The sequence below is a fragment of the Lacerta agilis genome, chromosome 2 (genome assembly GCF_009819535.1).
Source record: "Lacerta agilis isolate rLacAgi1 chromosome 2, rLacAgi1.pri, whole genome shotgun sequence".
Classification (NCBI taxonomy): domain Eukaryota; kingdom Metazoa; phylum Chordata; class Lepidosauria; order Squamata; family Lacertidae; genus Lacerta; species Lacerta agilis.
The window spans coordinates 10,362,258-10,381,067 of NC_046313.1; the positions used below are offsets into that span (position 1 = coordinate 10,362,258).

At 44.7% G+C, this 18,810-nt stretch overlaps 1 protein-coding gene across 1 annotated transcript in view; it reads left to right on the plus strand.

Moving 5' to 3' along the window:
- Window positions 1-5,437, plus strand: part of LOC117043024 (homeobox protein Hox-B1-like) — a 30,808-nt gene extending 25,371 nt beyond the window's left edge. Inside the window, exon 2 of the mRNA XM_033142647.1 lies at window positions 5,085-5,437. Coding sequence (XP_032998538.1) covers window positions 5,085-5,437 — 353 coding nt within the window. The remainder of the gene's footprint in view (window positions 1-5,084) is intronic.
- Window positions 5,438-18,810: the final 13,373 nt, after the last annotated feature.

The window sequence follows — 18,810 nt, forward strand, 5'->3', positions numbered from 1 at the left end:
TGGTTAACGGTTGTGTTGGCTCCTTCGGCCCTAGGCAGCTGAAGTTTAGCTCACATCCATTCCACACCTCCTCCCACAAGAGGAAAAGGCAAATACGGTTTTGTTGTTTTTGAAAAAAACAGTCCTCCAAGTTGAAGAGACGCTTCCTTGGCTTTAGAACCGGGGTGAGTTATGGTTATGGCACTGAGGGAGTTAATAGCTCCTGTTAGGGCAGCGATTCTGGTGTGTAGGAAGCGAGACAGGTAGCAAACACCGTTCAACTCTTGGGGGGTGGGAATGCCCACACACCATCCTGCCCAATTCCTTCGCTCAAGACCACCCTTCCAAACCTTCCAGATAGTATGGACTAAAAATCCCATTAAACTCAGCCACCGCTGCCAGTGGTCAGAGATTATGGGAAGTGTAGTTTGGCAACATCTTGGGGGCACCGAGTTGGGGAAGGCAGCCCTGGAACAGTCCTCCTCCCCTTCCTTCCTTCATTACATTTCTTTTTTAAAAAATATTTTTATTTTTATTTTCTTTACATTACATCCAACAAAAATTCCAAACTCCACAAATCCAAACAAATCCAAATCCAAACTCCACAAAAATTCCAAACTCCACAAATCAATACATTACAACCACATATCCCATTTAACCCCCCCTCCCATCTACCCCCTCAGCTTCCCCTCCCCCATGCGTGATCTTATACCTACAATTTTAAGTTTCTGTTACATTTCCAGTTGCGTTAACTTTCAGTAAGTTTTTAATAAATCTATCAATATTTGGATTATTTTCTTACCTTCCATTTCCCGTGTGCTTCTCACCTCTCATTCTACCACAATTTCAAATTCTGAGCAGTATTCCCCCATGTATTCTTTGAGTCCTTCCCATTCTTTAATTAAGTCTTGGTTTGAGCGGCCTCTAATCCTTCATTACATTTCTATAGCACCTTTCATTTGAGGATCACAGGGTGGTTTACAGCATAAAAGCACAAATAACAAATAAAACAATGCCCCCAACACACAGTTTAGAAGTCCACAGGTTGTTTAATTAGCCAAAGGCCTGGGAGAAGAGAAAAATTTTCGTCTGGTGCCTAAAAATGTATGTACGTAATGAAGGTGCCAGGCAATCCACCCTAGGGAGAGCACTCCCCAGATAAGGCCATTCTTGTGTTGCCACCCTCAGGAGCTTTTGAAGAGGCACATGAAGAAGGGGTCAGATGATGATCGCAGGGTCCAGGTCAATTGAGATGGGGAGAGCCAATCCTGGAGGTATTGAAGTGTTATGGTATTGAAGTATCCAAGTGTTCTTTGTCCATGGAGTTTTCTTGGCAGGGATACTGGAGTGGCTTGCCAGTTCCTTCTCCAGAAGTTGAGGCTCCAGTACTTTGGCCACCTCATGAGAAGAGAAGACTCCCTGGAAAAGACCCTGATGTTGGGAAAGATGGAGGGCATAAGGAGAAGGGGACGACAGAGGATGAGATGGTTGGACAGTGTTCTCGAAGCTACTAACATGAGTTTGGCCAAACTGTGAGAGGCAGTGAAGGATAGGCGTGCCTGGCGTGCTTTGGTTCATGGGGTCACGAAGAGTCGGACATGACTGAACGACTGAACAACAACAACAACAACAATCCATGTGTTCTAACACAAGATGGTTTTATTTATTTGTTTATTAAAGATATATATACCTGCCTTCCATCCAGAAAGATCCTGTTGTGTTCCTCTGAAGATGTGCTTTTCTTGCCACCGTGCATTGGTTGCTTCTCTTTTAGAGTGCATCATTTTGGCATCTTCAGTGGAGACTAGTCCATTAGAGCTCAGTCTACTCTCATCCAGCCCCCACCAGCATGCCTGCTTGCCTTCTTACTTACCTTCCTCCTCCTGGAATTCAGCAGGGAGGACAACTCTAAAATTAGTTGCGTTGTCATTGGCTACCCGTCATTGGCTCTGGTTCCACTACTGTTGGGCTCCCCACCTTCTATCCCACCAGTGTCCCAACAGGGACCAGTCAACCCCTTCTCTCCCCCCACAGCATTTAATTCTTTGAGACACTCTCCAGGAAGTTACAGGTGGGTAGCCGTGTTGGTCTGCCATAGTCAAAACAAAATAAAAAATTCTTTCCAGTAGCACCTTAGAGACCAACTAAGTTTGTTCTTGGTATGAGCTTTCGTGTGCACACGAAAGCTCATACCAAGAACAAACTTAGTTGGTCTCTAAGGTGCTACTGGAAAGAATTTTTTATTTTCTCCAGGAAGTATGAGACATAGGAAAAAACCGAGACAGTGTCAACAGGAAGAATGAGAGTGACTTCATGATGAAAGAAGGATGAATGGGGAAGCTTTGGTCCTTCATATGCTCTTGGTCTCCAGCTCCCATCTGCTCCCGCCAGCATGGCTGATGGCTATCAGGGGTGCCAACTTAAATAAAATATTGTGGGGGCCCAGGTAAGCCCTGCGCCACATAATCGATCACATGACACAGTGCGCACACACCCATTTGAATGGGAATGCCCATCAACTTTGAGCGACGCCAGCTCCCTCCAATATTTTATTGTGGTAGCCAGAGCCTCCACGGCCCCTACCGTGTTTCTCCTAAAATAAGACACCGTCTTATATTTTTTTTCGCCCAACAAAACACAGTATGGCTTATTTTCAGGGGATGTCTTATTTTAACCGCGTCGCATCGGTACGCTGCATAGCCACGCCTCTCCAGGCTGTTTTAATGGGAGGTGTTGTTGTTGTTCAGTCGTTCAGTCGTGTCCGACTCTTCGTGACCCCATGGACCAGAGCACGCCAGGCACGCCTATCCTTCACTGCCTCTCGCAGTTTGGCCAAACTCATGCTAGTAGCTTCAAGAACACTGTCCAACCATCTCATCCTCTGTCGTCCCCTTCTCCTTGTGCCCTCCATCTTTCCCAACATCAGGGTCTTTTCTAGGGATTCTTCTCTTCTCATGAGGTGGCCAAAGTACTGGAGCCTCAACTTCAGGATCTGTCCTTCTAGTGAGCACTCAGGGCTGATTTCTTTGAGAATGGATAGGTTTGATCTTCTTGCAGTCCATGGGACTCTCAAGAGTCTCCTCCAGCACCATAATTCAAAAGCATCAATTCTACGGCGATCAGCCTTCTTGATGGTCCAGCTCTCACTTCCGTACATTACTACTGGGAAAACCATAGCTTTAACTATACGGACCTTTGTCGGCAAGGTGATGTCTTTGCTTTTTAAGATGCTGTCTAGGTTTGTCATTGCTTTTCTCCCAAGAAGCAGGCGTCTTCTAATTTCGTGACTGCTGTCACCATCTGCAGTGATCATGGAACCCAAGAAAGTAAAATCTCTCACTGCCTCCATTTCTTCCCCTTCTATTTGCCAGGAGGTGATGGGACCAGTGGCCATGATCTTAGTTTTCTTGATGTTGAGCTTCAGACCATATTTTGCGCTCTCTTCTTTCACCCTCATTAAAAGGTTCTTTAATTCTTCCTCACTTTAATGGGAGGTACCACGTCACTATGGCTTATTTTCGGGGTATGGCTTATTTTTGGGGAACGGCTTATATTTCACAAATGCATAGAAATCCTGCTATGGCTTATTTTATGGCTATGTCTTATTTTAGGAGAAACAGGGTAGGAGTTGGCTCCAATGATGGCCAGGTATGATGGGAGTTTAAGTCTAGCAACCTCCAGAGAACCACAGCTTCCCCACCCCTGGTAGAAAACTTAACACATTACATTTTCCTAAGGTTTCTTAAGAGCATCCTGAAATGTGCAAAGTAATATATATGTAAATATGCTACCAATACATGTTGGCAAATGCCTCAGTGAACCGCAATCAGCTGTAGCTTCCAGGTGAATGCACAGTGGAAAACTTGGGTTTGCTGCTGTGGTTGTGTGTAAAATCAGACACAGAAAGAGGAGAGAGTAGTATCAGAATTGGGGGATGGGACTTGAATATCCAAGCTAGCATCCCTTCTTATCCCAGATTTCTAATCTTCTCCTAAGGCTTGTGTATACAGTACTAGAAGCCTAGACAACACTTGATTTCTAATTTCCTGAACAGATTCTAGTCATTTCCCTGAAATGTGTGGTGTTTGCAGTGATGTGACGTTTCAATCTGTGCAGCTTGATCTGCAGTGGCTCATTCGCTCATGCAAATTGTTGCTAGATGCATGAAGTGATGGGCATGTGTAGAATGGACTCCAACCGAGGTTTTAGGCCAGGGGAAAAGGCACAGCTGCTTGACCCAGTCCTGAATGAGCGGTGGCTGGCATTGGCTGTGGAAGCCTATGCTATGGATTGCCTGTTGGGAGAGGAGGGTAGGTATGAACCAAACCACAGAGCCTGTCTTGGAGGAAAAATGGCTGAGCACCATGTGCATAATGGGTTTTCCTGGTTAGCTTTGGAGATGCACCAGGAATTTGTTCAAGAGAGTACTGCTTCCGCAACCCCACCCTGCTACTCCTTTGAACACCTCCAGTTATGACCTCAAGGCACAGCCAGTCCAGGCCTGCCCATATAGCAAGTTGCCCCAACATTGAAAATGTTGCAAGCTTTCTGCACTGCAGATTCTTCAGATGCTCAGGGCAAAAGCTATTTTAAAACCGGATCTTATCATACAACCAGACTGCTTAGTATCTGGTCAAACTGGCTCCTAAATTTGTTTAATGTCATTTAATTTAGACATATAATTAAGTTACCTTTATCTGGTTTTTTTTTTAAGTTCTCTTGATCTTATCTATTCTTAATTATGATAGTTCTATGCACTCTTGTGTGTTTCTCTTTTTAATGATGCTGGGTTTATGCATATTTGTCTTTCATTTGACTGTGGGTTTTAGCTGTGTTTTCTTTCCCGTTTTATTTGCATGCTGCATGGAGAGCTTTTTTTCATAAAGTGGTTTAGAAATATTCTAAATAAAGGTGCGGGGGGAGGAATCAAGCCATAGTGGGTTTTTTTTGGAGTAGAAAATGGAGTGGGGCAAATAATAGCAGCAATAATAATAAACAAAATGATCATAAGCTATTGAAACGAAGTGGTCTACTCTGAGTAAAACTTAGTTGAATACCTCTCAGGAACAGTACCCTGAGTGATGATTCCTTCTTTTCATCCTTAGTGAAGTTACAGGATACCACAGCAGACAGCACAACTCCCCACTCCTCTCCCAGAACCAGCTTCACCACCAAGCAGCTGACAGAGCTGGAGAAGGAGTTCCACTTCAACAAATACCTGAGCCGAGCCCGCCGGGTGGAAATTGCCTCGGCCTTATTTCTCAATGAATCCCAAGTGAAGATCTGGTTCCAGAACCGCAGGATGAAGCAGAAGAAAAGAGAGAGAGAAGTCCTACTGGGGGGAACTGCTGCTGGCCACAGTGGGCGAGGCTCTTCCTCTTCCGACAAATCAGATCTTGCCTCTCCAGCATCCTCCCCTAGCAGGAGCAATGAGGGCACCATCACTCCACCTCTTTGACTGGGAAAGAAAAGAAAGAGGCATTCGTTGAGCCTCTTGGCATTCTTGTGTCAGTCCCAAAGTCCCCTCCAAGGGATGTAAGGGATCTTTGCAGAAAGGATAGGGAAGGACATCAGTGTTCCCCTGTGATCACAAATATGACAACAACAAAAAAAGCACATTGGGCTGTCAGGTGAAATTCAGTAGGGATGTGTGCGTATCAGTCTGTTTTTTACTGGACCGGCCTGGTGAAAATCCAAAATAATTTCTAGAATCATAGAAACATAGAGTTGGAAGAGACCACAAGGGCCATCCAGTCCAACCCCCTGCCAAGCAGGAAACGCCATCAAAGCATTCCTGACAGATGGCTGTCAAGCCTCTGCTTAAAGACCTCCAAAGAAGGAGACTCCACCACACTCCTTGGTAGCAAATTCCACTGCCGAACAGCTCTCACTGTCAGGAAGTTCTTCCTAATGTTTAGGTGGAATCTTCTTTCTTGTAGTTTGAATCCATTGCCCCGTGTCCGCTTCTCTGGAGCAGCAGAAAGCAACCTTTCACCCTCCTCTATATGACATCCTTTTATATATTTGAACATGGCTATCATATCACCCCTTAACCTTCTCTTCTCCAGGCTAAACATACCCAGCTCCCTAAGCCGTTCCTCATAAGGCATCGTTTCCAGGCCTTTGACCATTTTGGTTGCCCTCTTCTGGACACGTTCCAGCTTGTCAGTATCCTTCTTGAACTGTGGTGCCCAGAACTGGACACAGTTCTGGACACAGTTCTTATATACTCTGACGTTCAGATGAATGGAAGAGTTCTTTTGCAGAGAGTTGTGCCAACGTGCAGTTACACAAGAAACCCAGGAAATGCATTAACAAGGCATTTTCAGGCACAGAAGTTCTGGGCATACACAACAGCACACTTCTGTCTCTATTTTTTTAAATTACCTTCTCTTTTCAGGTCGTTTACCCTCCACATTCCTGTTACCTAGCAGCGCAACCCTACGTAATCAGAAGAAGTAGGTACCATCTCAGTTTGATGGGACTTACTTCCACGTCACTTATATGGGACTTACATCTGAGCAGATAGGCATAGAGTTGCACTAGCACACAGAATGATATTTTAAGGGAGCGGATTCTTCATTATCAGCTCTGATTTAGGTACCTAGATAGCCAGTGTCATCTTGTGTCTTTTATACAGTTTCATATCTAATACTCTATGCAGTTTGATTACGCTTCTTACCAAATTTCTGTTGCTCGCTGGACTTTAATTGGAGGATAGAATACTCTTCCTTGGAGGCAATTGGAGGCATGGGCTTCATTAGTCTGTTTCCATTAATGTTTAGTATCATATTTACAGGTGAAACTCGAAAAATTAGAATATCGTGGAAAAGTCCATTTATTTAAGCAATTGTTTTCATTAGCTACTGGAGTTTAATATATGAGATAGACTCATGACATGCAAAGCGAGATATGTCAAGCCTTTGTTTGTTATAATTGTGATGATTATGGCGTGCAGCTGATGAGAACCCCAAAGTTGAAATTGTTAATTTGGGGTTATCAGCTGTACCCCATAATCACCACAATTATAACAAATAAAGGCTTGACATAGCTCGCTTTGCATGTCATGAGTCTATCTCATATATTAGTTTCAGCTTTTAAGCTGAATTAGTGAAAGAAATGAAGCTTTCCACAATATTCCAGTTTTTCGAGTTTCACCTGTATTGATAAATATTCTAGCACCACACCATGGAACGTTTAGGATACCTCTTCATGGGAACTTCTCCAGTCAGGGGTGCCAACTTGAATAAGATATTCTAGCAGGGGACATGTAAGCCCCACCCCACATAATTGATTTGCCAGGTGTTGTACATGCACACTATTTGAATGACAATGCCCACCAACTTGGGGGGCGGGCCCCTCAAATATTTTATTGCCCCCTCCCAAAGGGACCTTGGTCCCTGGGAGTTGGCTCCTGTGTCTCCATCAAGTGGATGACACAGTGTTGACTCTGTTAGTCTTATCGTGTGCATTTTCACTGAGGCGAAGCTTAAGGGACCAATTGGTGGAGTTTTATAACAGGGTCCCTAAGTTGCCTCATGGGGTTAACCCAGAAGCAAAACACTTTGGGGGGACTTTTCTTGCTGTGGTATTGGTTTACTAATGTTAATTCAGATAGACCCATCCCCAAGACCTCTCTGACCCACCAGTATGTCCCCCCCATTTGTGAACCACCAAGATAGACCTACCTATAAACAGGAGGGTATTCAATAGATGGGAGGGACGCGGGTGGTGCTGTGGTCTAAACCACTGAGCCTCTTGGGCTTGCCGATCAGAAGGTCGGCGGTTCGAATCTCCTCGATGGGGTAAGCTCCCGTTGCTCGGTCCCAGCTCTGCTAACCTAGCAGTTCAAAAGCATGTCAAAGTGCAAGTAGATAAATAGGTACCGCTCTGGTGGGAAGGTAAATGGAGTTTCTGTGTGTTGCTTTGGTTCACCAGAAATCGGCTTAGTCATGCTGGCCACATGACCCGGAAGCTGTCTGTGGACAAACGCCGGCTCCCTCTGCCTATAGAGCAAGATGAGCATGCAACCCCAGAGTTGTCCGCGACTGGACCTAATGGTCAGGGGTACCTTTACCTTTTTATTCAATAGATAAATGGCAAAGTCCCCTGCTTGTGGTTCCTTTGACAAGGCAGTGACAGCTGGTTGACATCAAAGCTGTTTGCCCATATCAGGGCAAGAATTTCTCCCAATTAGCCTAGTATAAAACAAATTCCTCATTAAACAGAGACGAAAAGAAACATTCACAGACTGTTTGCAAAATACAACAGTGATGGTAATTGTGCTATAAATAGCGCTGGCAGAACAAGGAGCAGTCATTGCCTTAGGAATGAGGAGTGTGTAGCGGCAAAGATTTTGAAAAGATAGTTTCGCAAGTGAGCTCTGGTTTAATTTGCCTTAATATGGAATATCGTTCAGGCTGCAATCCTAGCATGGCATGTATGAGTGGAAGTGAGTTTCATGCAAAGGTCTTGCATTGCCACGATCTTCCTCACAGTATGCACCCCATGGCAGAGAGGACATCTGTCCTCCTTCACTATCAAGCAGCCAGCAAGCTTGCAGAGGCGTAGGATTGTGTTGCTTTTGAAGTCCACATTTTTTTAAAAAAAATTAAAGTAATCTTTATTGGTTTTATTTACACACATTAAAAAAATATTCACAGTCTCATCAATACAAATAAAAAAGAAGGAATAGTAGAAGAAAACAAAGAAAAAGAAAAACATGAGAAAAAAAAGGTTAAAATTGGTTTACATAACCACACATCTCACATACATGCGCTCCCCTGCTAGAACCTCCAAACAAGCTCAAGGTCCACATTTTTTTAATTCTTTGTTTCAGCCATAAATGGTTAACAGTCTCCAACAAAAACGATCAAATTACAGATGTCACAATTCTCACAAACATGGTCTCAGAGGCCATTCCTGTACTGGGGAACAATGGCCATTTCATTAGCTTAAAGTAAGGACTGGATTCGGAAGAAGGGGAAGAAGCAAGATGTTCTTCAGACTCAGCTGGGAAAGAAAAGGGATGGGTATATTCTGATCAGTGCACACAATCCATGCTGCTCTTCAGAGCAAACCGTCTTCAATATTTTCCAAATCTGGGACCCATCTTTAACCCAAACATGCATTTGGGGATCTATTTCTTATGGCTTTTTTGGCCATCTATTTCTATGTTGTCACTGTTGCTCTTGCAACTCAGCTTAGATCAGTCCACATGCCACAATAGTGGGTGTCGACCCACCAGTTGAACAATGCTCTAGAGAAAACAAAACAATAATAAAAAAATTCCTTCCAGTAGCACCTTAGAGACCAACTAAGTTTGTTCTTGGTATGAGTTTTAATGTGCAAAGTGTGCAAAAGAACAAACTTAGTTGGTCTCTAAGGTGCTACTGGAAGGAATTATTATTATTATTATTATTATTATTATTATTATTATTATTATTATTATTATTTTGTTTTGACTATGGCAGACCAACACAGCTACCTACCTGTAAATGCTTTAGAGAGTAAAGGTAGCCAGTGTGGACTATAACTCCCCTCAGCCCTGGTCATTGGCCATGCTTGCTGATGCTGATGGGAGCCTTCCTATGCTCAGAACAAAATTTGGGCCTTATCCCTACAATCTTAGAGCAGAAAAACACAGGTTGTCCACCGAGAAGGGCAGGGTGTGTGTGGAGCTCTGCATTTCCATAAGCTTATAAAAGTTAATAAAGCTATTACAAAATATCTACCTCTAAATTTGCCTGGACTATCAGAAGGATGACACGGGTTTATTATGTATTTATTATCTGTGTGCACTGTTGGCGTTTGGCGTTTGATTCATGCAAGCAAATAAAGTGAGGGGGAGATACCAGATGGAGAAATTAAAATCTTGCTTTGATCAGTACTCTGCATGCTTGGCTTATTGCACTTTTTCCTCCACATTTCCTCTGAGGAGTTCAGAGCTGCTTATGAACAGTTCCTAGATGGGTTTTACAGGGTATGTAAGACAGTTGCTTAGCCTTAGCAAGAGAACTGCATCATGCGACTTCAGACAATTAAAATACATTTGAAGCACAATCTTTCTCTCAAAGAATTATGGGCACCAGGGCCGGTCCACCCATGAGGCAGACTGAGGCAACTGCTTTGGGTGGCAGAAACCCAAGAGGTGGAACCCCTGAGGGAAAATCCAGAAATATGGCAACCCATATCGGAAGTCTAGTTTTTTTTTTTTTTTTTGCAAACTTCGGCTCAGCTTCAAGTTTCACTTTTTGAATTATGGCAACCCTAGCCGCCACGCACCCAGGTAAGAGTGGCTTCAGCAGTGGGGCAAGGCCTTCCCATGTTGCCTTAGGTGGTGCTACAGGGCAGACCACCTCTGCTTGACATTGTAGTTTATACCCCACAGAGTTACAATGCTCAACAACCCTTATCAAACTACAGTGCCCAGAATTCTTTGAGGGTGGGGAGATGTGTTTTAAATGTAGAGTGTGCACGCAGCTGAGAAGATAAAATATTGGATGTTGATATTGTTTTGTAGGCCACGTGTGCTAGGAGGAATATGATCATGGAAACTGTAATCCATAAAACATTCACTCATTAAAAACTCCCTTGATGCAAAAAAAGTATTCAAGAGAAAGTGGTTTGTGAGCTGCAGCCTTTATAAATGTTGTTCTTCTGCTGATATCAGCGAACGAGGCAGCAACAGATTTTTTTTGGGGGGGGGAACCCTCTATTTATCTATTTCATACTCTCAAAAAACAAGTCCTCATTTGAGGAAAGATTGACACAGCTGTTCAAATTTTATTGGTTTTGTCAGCAACAGAAAACAAACAAGGGACCAAGGGAAACAAACAAGAACGCCAACCCATACCTGAATCTGAAATGAATATTGCAGATGAAATCATGTTGCTGAAAGTTTGCTTACCTTGTTCCAGGGTTCAGACTTTCGGAGAATTTGGATCTGGGGAACAGAGACCACTGGGTATCAGGGATCGAGGAGAAAATCACTTCTGTTCACATTTTACTTAGAAACCATCCAAGATGCATTTCTCAAAACAATAAGTGAACCGAAACACAGCCATTCATGGAAACTGGCACGTCTCTGAATTTCACAATGCAGTTCTGCAACCATTGTGTACAAAAATGTGCATGTTAGGGAAAACCTTGCCTCAAAATGCATAGAACACAAAAAGCACTATATTAGGGGAAATCAGTTTATTAAGCAGAAATTCATATAAAAATGTGTGTGTTCGAAGAAAAATGCACTAAAATGTCAAACAATTCTTGTGAGGACCTTCTTTAAAAAGAAACTGACAGGCTGATGTGAAAATGTGAAGAACTGGCCTTAGGACTGAAAAAATGAGAAACTAGGAAGAATCAAAATTGGCAGTTTCACCCATCGCTATTGGCTAAGATCCCCATGTGATTTAGAACACTGCGTCATCAGCGTTCTAAAGTACAGGAGGAAACTCTATCAGTAGAGGAGAGCACACACACACACACACACACACACACACACACAGGTTCAGAAGATGCCCAACTCAGCAAGGTCAATAAAGGAAAGGTGATGTTCCAGAAGGAGACTGGCTTGTCAGCATGTTCTCACCCTTCCTTGTTCACCTGAGCGAACACCTGAAGAGGGCTCCTGTTGTTCTTGCACAGAGGTTCATAGTAGACATCAGTTGATGGTGGCAGTGATGAGGTTTTTTTTTTCCATTTCATGTAGCACTGAAGCCTGCACCGTTGGTTCATATTCCTCAACAAACCTTGCAACCTGTATGACAGGTCAGTTTTTATTTCCCTTACATTATACAAATGGAGGGGGGCAGGGATGAAGCTGAGAGGAGAGTGGCTTGGCTAAGACCACCTTGCGAGTTCCTAACTTAGCTGAGATTTGAACTGGCAGCATCTGAGCCATGGTGCCACATCAACTTTCACCTAAGGCTGTTGTGATGGTGAATAGCCTCTAACATTTCTCTGATGAAAATAGGAATGTCCTATTCAACAACAACAACAACAACAACAACAATTTTATTATTTATACACCGCCCATCTGACTGGGTTGCCCCAGCTACTCTGGACTGCTTATATATAAAAACATAATAAAACATGAAACATAAAAAACTTCCCTATACTGGGCTGCCTTCAGGTGTCTTCTAAAGGTGGTATAGTTAGTTATCTCCTTGGCTTGGGGTGTGTGTGTCACATAACTCTATACCAGGCATAGGCAAACTCAGCCCTCCAGATGTTTTGGGACTACAATTCCCATCATCCCTGACCACTGGTCTTGTTAGCTAGGGATCATGGGAGCTGTAGTCCCAAAACTTCTGGAGGGCTGAGTTTGCCTATGCTTGGTTTGCCTATGCCTCCTCTATACCCTCCAACATTTCTCCCTGAAAGTAGGGACATCCTAAGGAAAAGCGGGACACTCTGGGATCAAATCAGAAACCGGGACGGCTTCTGTAAATCGGGGACTGTCCCTGGAAAATAGGGACACTTGGAGGGTCTGATGGTGCGTGCTCGCATATGCATGTGCGCGCACACAAACCAAAAGTACAGTGGTGCCCCGCTAGACGAATGCCTCGCTAAACGAAAAACTCACTAGACGAAGGCATTCGTCTAGTGGAAGGCAGCCCTGCAAGACGAAAAAGTCTATGGGGCTGCCCTGCAAGACGAAATTTTTTCGTCTTTTTTTTTTTCATCTAGCGAAAGCGCGGCTTGCATTGCCGCTTCGCTAGACGAAAAACCCGCTAGACGAAAATTTTCGCAGGACGAATTATTTTCGTCTAGCGGGGCACCACTGTACTCACATAGCTTAGAGCAAGAGCTGTAAGTTTAAATAAAAACAATAGCTGCTTTTGCGACCCAGCGCCATGACCAAACTGTTTCTTTTGCAGTTCAAGATGCACTTTAGCAAGCGGACAGAGGGCTAGTGCAACCTGGAATGAGCAGTAAAAGACTACAGCGTGTACCACTGTATTGTGACTGGTTTGTTGTTGTTGTGTGTTTTTTTTTTTAAAAAAAGTCACAGCACCCACTTTCATTGGAAGATTTCCCCTCTTCCTGATATCATTTAGACAGGCTTCCTTACAAAATCACAACTGCCTTACAGAAAATCCATACAGGCCCACTCTTCCTTTCACCTCTGACCTTTTGACCTCCGTCTTGCCTCGGGGCAGCGGTGACCCGGTCACTGCCTAACCCTGAGTCAATAAGTCTACCTTCATTAGCATAAAACATGAATCTAGTGGCAGTTTGACAAATTATAACTTCAAGCTAAAGATCTGCCAACTGGCTAACTCCTGTAACGACTATTTATCATTGGAAATGGTAAATCATAGGAATTCAGATGACTTAATTATTCAGATTAAAAAAAGAGAGAGCAAACGCAAGAAAGGGGGGGGGAAAGGAGGGTGGGAGAATCCCTCAGTTTCTGCAGGATATCTAAGTATGAAAGCCTCTCGAGGGGGAGAAACCACCCTCCTCTGTCCCTTCGGATCAATTCCCTGCTCCTTTGTCTGCTCTTTCTTTTTATCCTCACTTCTCTCATTTTTCTTTTCCTTTGTCACTCTTTCTCCCAATCTCTTGCTCTTTTTTGTGTCCTTCTTTCTTAACCTTCATCTTTGTGTCTCATTCTCTCGCTGTCCCGTTCCCCCCTCCTCTATTTATCATTTAAGCTTTTCTGTTCTTTTTCCTGCCTCCATTCCTCTCTCTCTCTCTCTCTCTCCTCTTACTATTTCCACATTTAGTTCTTCTTCTTCTTCTTCTTCTTCTTCTTCCTCTTCCTCTCCTTCCCCCATTCATCCCCACAGCCCTTCTATACTGCTGCATTCCGCAACATGTCATGGACGCAATAACAGTGCAATAGACCAGGGCCGGATTTAGTTTTGATGAGGCCCTAAGCTACTGAAGGTAATGAGGCCCTTTATATGTCCAGCTGTCTTTTGTCAACAACAAATTGTCACTGCTTTTTGTGTTCAATATGTGCTATATGGTAATTTATGGACCTAATAGGTATCTAAAGCCGTTTGCACATGTTGCCATGCAACCGGTCCATGCAGAGTGTAGGCACCCTATATATAGAAATGAGCAAACCAGTGATATTTTAGGGAGCAGGCAAGCAGGCGGGACCCATTAATTACATCATAGGAGCCTACACAACACAAAACACTGTTGCTGTATGTAGGTTTTATTTTATTTGTTTATTTTATCTTATATTTTGGAAATGTACATCCAGGGGTTTTTTCCCTTTAAATTTTTTGGGGGTCCCCAAGAGAGTGGGGCACTAAGCTATAGCTTGTTTAACTTATACGTAAATCTGGCACTGCAATAGACTTTGACACAGGTGAGCAGGACAGAGTAATACATACCCTCCAACAATTCTCCGATGGAAATAGGGACATCCTATTTAATAATTATAATTAGACTTAAAATACTTTTATAATTTATACCCCACACATCTTACTGGGTTGCCCCAGCCACTCCGGGCAGCTTCCATCACATATAAAAACATAATAAAACATTTTTAAAACCTTCCCTACCCAGGATTGCCTTCAGATGGCGCAGGGTCTCATAGCCCCATACCCTACAACATTTCTCCAAGGAAAATAGGGGACGTCCTAAGGAAAAGCGGGACATTCCAGGATCAAATCAGAAACCGGATGGCTACTCTAAATCAGGTGTTAAGTTGTGGGTGGACACAGCAGACGACACAGTGATTTCCAAACAGCTCTTGTTTATTCTCAGGCTGGAACAGAAGTGAGCTGAAGGCCTCAGCAGCCTGCTTATATAGAACTCAGCTACAAAGCAACAGTAACAACTTTCTGTAGTTAACCAATCCCTGAACGTCACTTTACAATCCCTCCTTTGCATATGCGGACCTGAGTGAAAACTGCAGCAGAATGAACTATATACACACACCCCTAGTGGCCTAGGGTGAGAACTTCAATACATAACATCAGGGACATCCCTGGAAAATAGGGACACTTGGAGGGTCTCTAGGTGGGTGTGTTTTGGGGGGGAAGCAGCCTTGTTGACCAAATAGAAACAGTGCCAGGTCAAATTTGACCCACAGACCCACAGGTTCACAAACGTTGCTTTTGAACACTCAAGAGTCAGCTGGGAAGGGAAGCGCCAGGACTTGTGGTGCTATTGCATTTCTTCAAGAAGAAGGGATTACCCAGTACGATTTCTGTACAACCGTTCTTCAAACACGTATTCCAGGAATGGGGAACCTTTGGCTGCCCAAGGGCCTCCATTTCATTCTTGACAATCCTTCCCGGGGCCACATATAGAGTATTAGTGGTAGGTGAGGTCCAACGATAACATGGGCAGAGCAACAGAAGTGACGCTTTGTACGGTATGTTATAAAAGTCAAACGTTTCTACAAACACACACCACATAACTCTCTATCCTCCTTTTAGCTAAGCAATAAGCTTTCATACCCTCCTACATTTCTCCAATGAAAATAGGGACACCCAGTGCTATTCTTCTAGAAAAAGAGGTGCAGGAACTCACTATGAACGCCATCCTTTTTCTCTATAATGGCAATGGCATCCACCTGAGAGGTGCTGGAACTGAGTTCTGGCGAGTTCCCGATGAAAAAAAGCCTTGGGGACATCCTATTCCATACCCTCCAATATTTTTCCAATGAAAACAGGGACGTCCTAAGGAAAAGCGGGACATTCCAGGATCAAATCAGAAACTAGGACGGCTTCTGTAAATCTGAGACGGTCCCTGGGAAATAGGGGCACTTGGAGAGTCTGAGCTTTCTCACAGTTCGAGGACACATTCCAGACAGGTGAAAGCATTCAATAATGGTGTGGCCAAGGTAGAGTGGGTATGCCTTGGCAGCAGGTCTGGGGGACAAGTAGAAAGACCCCAAGAGCCGCATTTGGGCCCCAACCTCAGGTCCCTCACTCCTCACTTAGGTTTCTTCTCACTTCCCTACATCTCATTTTCCTCTTATTATTTCTGCATTCACTTTTGAAGCCTATAAAGCACATTGCCTCATTAAAACAAGCCAACACCAAATTGCTCTCATTTTCTCCACGTTAATTGAAGTAAAATGAACTCCTCTCCCAATGAGCTCTCAATCCTCTTTGTCTCCAAAGACGTCCACCCACCCTATTTCATGCTCCTTATTTTCTTACACATCCCAGTAGGATGGTCTCTTCCTACTCTCTTCACACTCTCCCTGCTGCTTCCTCTCCCTCAATGAATGGCACAGCAGTGTGTACAAAAGAAAGACCGGCAGCCATGTTTAAAGCAGAAAATGGAGGTGCCTCCCCCAGAGGAGGTAGCTTGTCCTTTATCGAACACCACCTTTCCTTTCTGTTGAAATCTCTCCTCTTCCCTGAAGTTTTCATCCCCAGGCCCAACATCCTGGGACAGCTGACCAGACACTGTCTCCCCAACAGGGCTCAACAATGTTGGGACGCGGGTGACACTGTGGTCTAAACCACCGAACCTCTTGGGCTTGCTGATCAGAAGTGTTGCAGTGGCAATGAAATGACGTGACGACAGGATGGTATCAACGGGAAGGCAACCCCGAGCCACACCCGAGGGCTCCCTTTTATCTCACACACAGGTTAATGATTAGTTCCACAGGAATAACTTCGGGGACCAAATAAGGAAACATATAGCCCAATGGTGCATACCATATAAGGAAATGCTCCTACACAGGGTACTTTGGTAACACCCCAAAACTTCCCACATGACATCTCCATTGCGTACGTGCTCATCCTCCATGCCTCTCCCTCAATGCACCCCTCCCGTGCTCATCTTGTGACTTTTCCAGTACTTTCCCACCATTCCTTTGTTCTGCTGTCCCGCTGAACTGTGTATCCCTATCCTGACGTTCCAGGGTCAGCGTGGTTTGCCAGCGCTGTATTTCCAACCTTTGCAGAATCGACGTGGTTTGCCAGCGCCAATCCGACCATAATCCCTACACAGAAGGTTGGCAGTGTGAATCCCCGTGGCGGGGTGAGCTCCCGTCGCTCCGTCCCAGCTCCTGCCAACCTAGCAGTTGGAAAGCACACCGGTGCAAGTAGATAAATAGGTGCCACTGCGATGGGAAGGTAAACCGTGTTTCTGTGCACTCTGGTTTCCATCACAGTGTTCCGTTGCGCCAGAAGCGGTTTAGTCATGCTGGCCACATGATCCGGAAAGTTGTCTGTGGACAAACGCCAGCTCCCTCGGCCTGAAAGCGAGATGAGCGCTGCAACTCCATAGTCTCCTTTGACTAAACTTAACTGTCCAGGGGTCCTTTACCTTTACCTTCAACAATGTTTACTGGGCTGAGTGCTGCACATTCCTCCAGGCAGTAGCAGACTCACCTGACATCCCAATTGCTGTGTAATTGGAGGAGGTGGGAGGTGACTGGGGTTGCTGCAGGGCAGATGCACTGGTGGAGCCAATCTGGCACTACTGCTGGTATATTTACATTGCATCGACCTCCCTACCACCTCTTCTCTGTCCCCTTCCCAGTAAGCAGCAGCGATGCAGCTGTCAGGAGGTCAGGGGGAGAAGCCCACCCCAGCCCACCACCTGCAACTGCCTCCAGATTTGGGCTCATCCAACTGAAGTAGCAGGCAGCTGCAAGTCATCAGCCATTTTAAATTTCCCACAATGCCCTGTAGTGGTGCTATGCTGGGCATTGTGGGTATTGGAAGTAGAGGCAAGCCACAGATCACAGCAGTGCCTGACAATGCCACTGGAATTCCTACTGGGTTAGAGACGACAATATGGGGAGGGTCATGGGAGGCATTAAAGAGCACTTTGCCAGAGGTCCTCTGAAACTTGGAGCCATGTGAAAGATACTCGGAGTCCAGTGTGACTTTCATGCTCTTTATTCAGCTCATAGTAGTGAGGAATGCAGTTTCCCCAAAACGTTTGCTTTATATACACTATTTACACAATGGGCCCCATGTGATTGGCTAATTCCGGGATACTCCGTATGCCAATCGGAATGCGGATTCATTTCCACCTGGAGCTGGATTGGGTGGCTCCTGCGGACCAATCAGACTGCTGCAATCTCAATCCTATTGTTCTGGGACCAATCAGACTGCTGCAATCTCAATCCTATTGTTCTGGGACCAGTCAGACTGGTGCATTTTGGATCCTATTCAACTCAGTACATAACACCATGCCTGGTCATCCCCAAGCAAAACAAAGGCCAAGTCTGCATCTTAAGTCTTACAGTCATTTACATTGTAAGCTACTTGGGGCAGAAATCTTGTTTTAAAAACTCACTGTTCCCTCTTGTTTTGTTGTTGCTTACATTATTCCATAGTATGCGGGTGGTGCTGTGGTCTAAACCACAGAGCCTAGGGCTTGCCGATCAGAAGGTCAGCGGTTCGAATCCCTGTGACGGGGTGAGCTCCCGCTGCTCAGTCCCTGCTCCTGCCAACCTAGCAATTCGAAAGCACGTCAAAGTGCAAGTAGATAAATAGGTACCGCTCCGGCGGGAAGGTAAATGGCGTTTCCGTGCGCTGCTCTGGTTCGCCAGAAGCGGCTTAGTCATGCTGGCCACATGACCCGGAAGCTTACGCCGGCTCCCTCGGCCAGTAACACAAGATGAGCGCCGCAACCCCAGAGTCGGACACGACTGGACCTAATGATCAGGGGTCCCTTTACCTTTACCTTATTCCATAAAGCACCAGCAGCAATGTTAGGATATTAATAGATAAACGTCTGTTTGTTTCTATAAAGCAAGTCCATTTAATGTTCAGCAGAGTGAACGCAGCAAGCTACCCTGCTGTTTGAGCTTTTCGTCAGTCACCCCCAGGACCCCACCACACACACACACACACACACACACACCACTCAACATTTCATAAGCCAGGG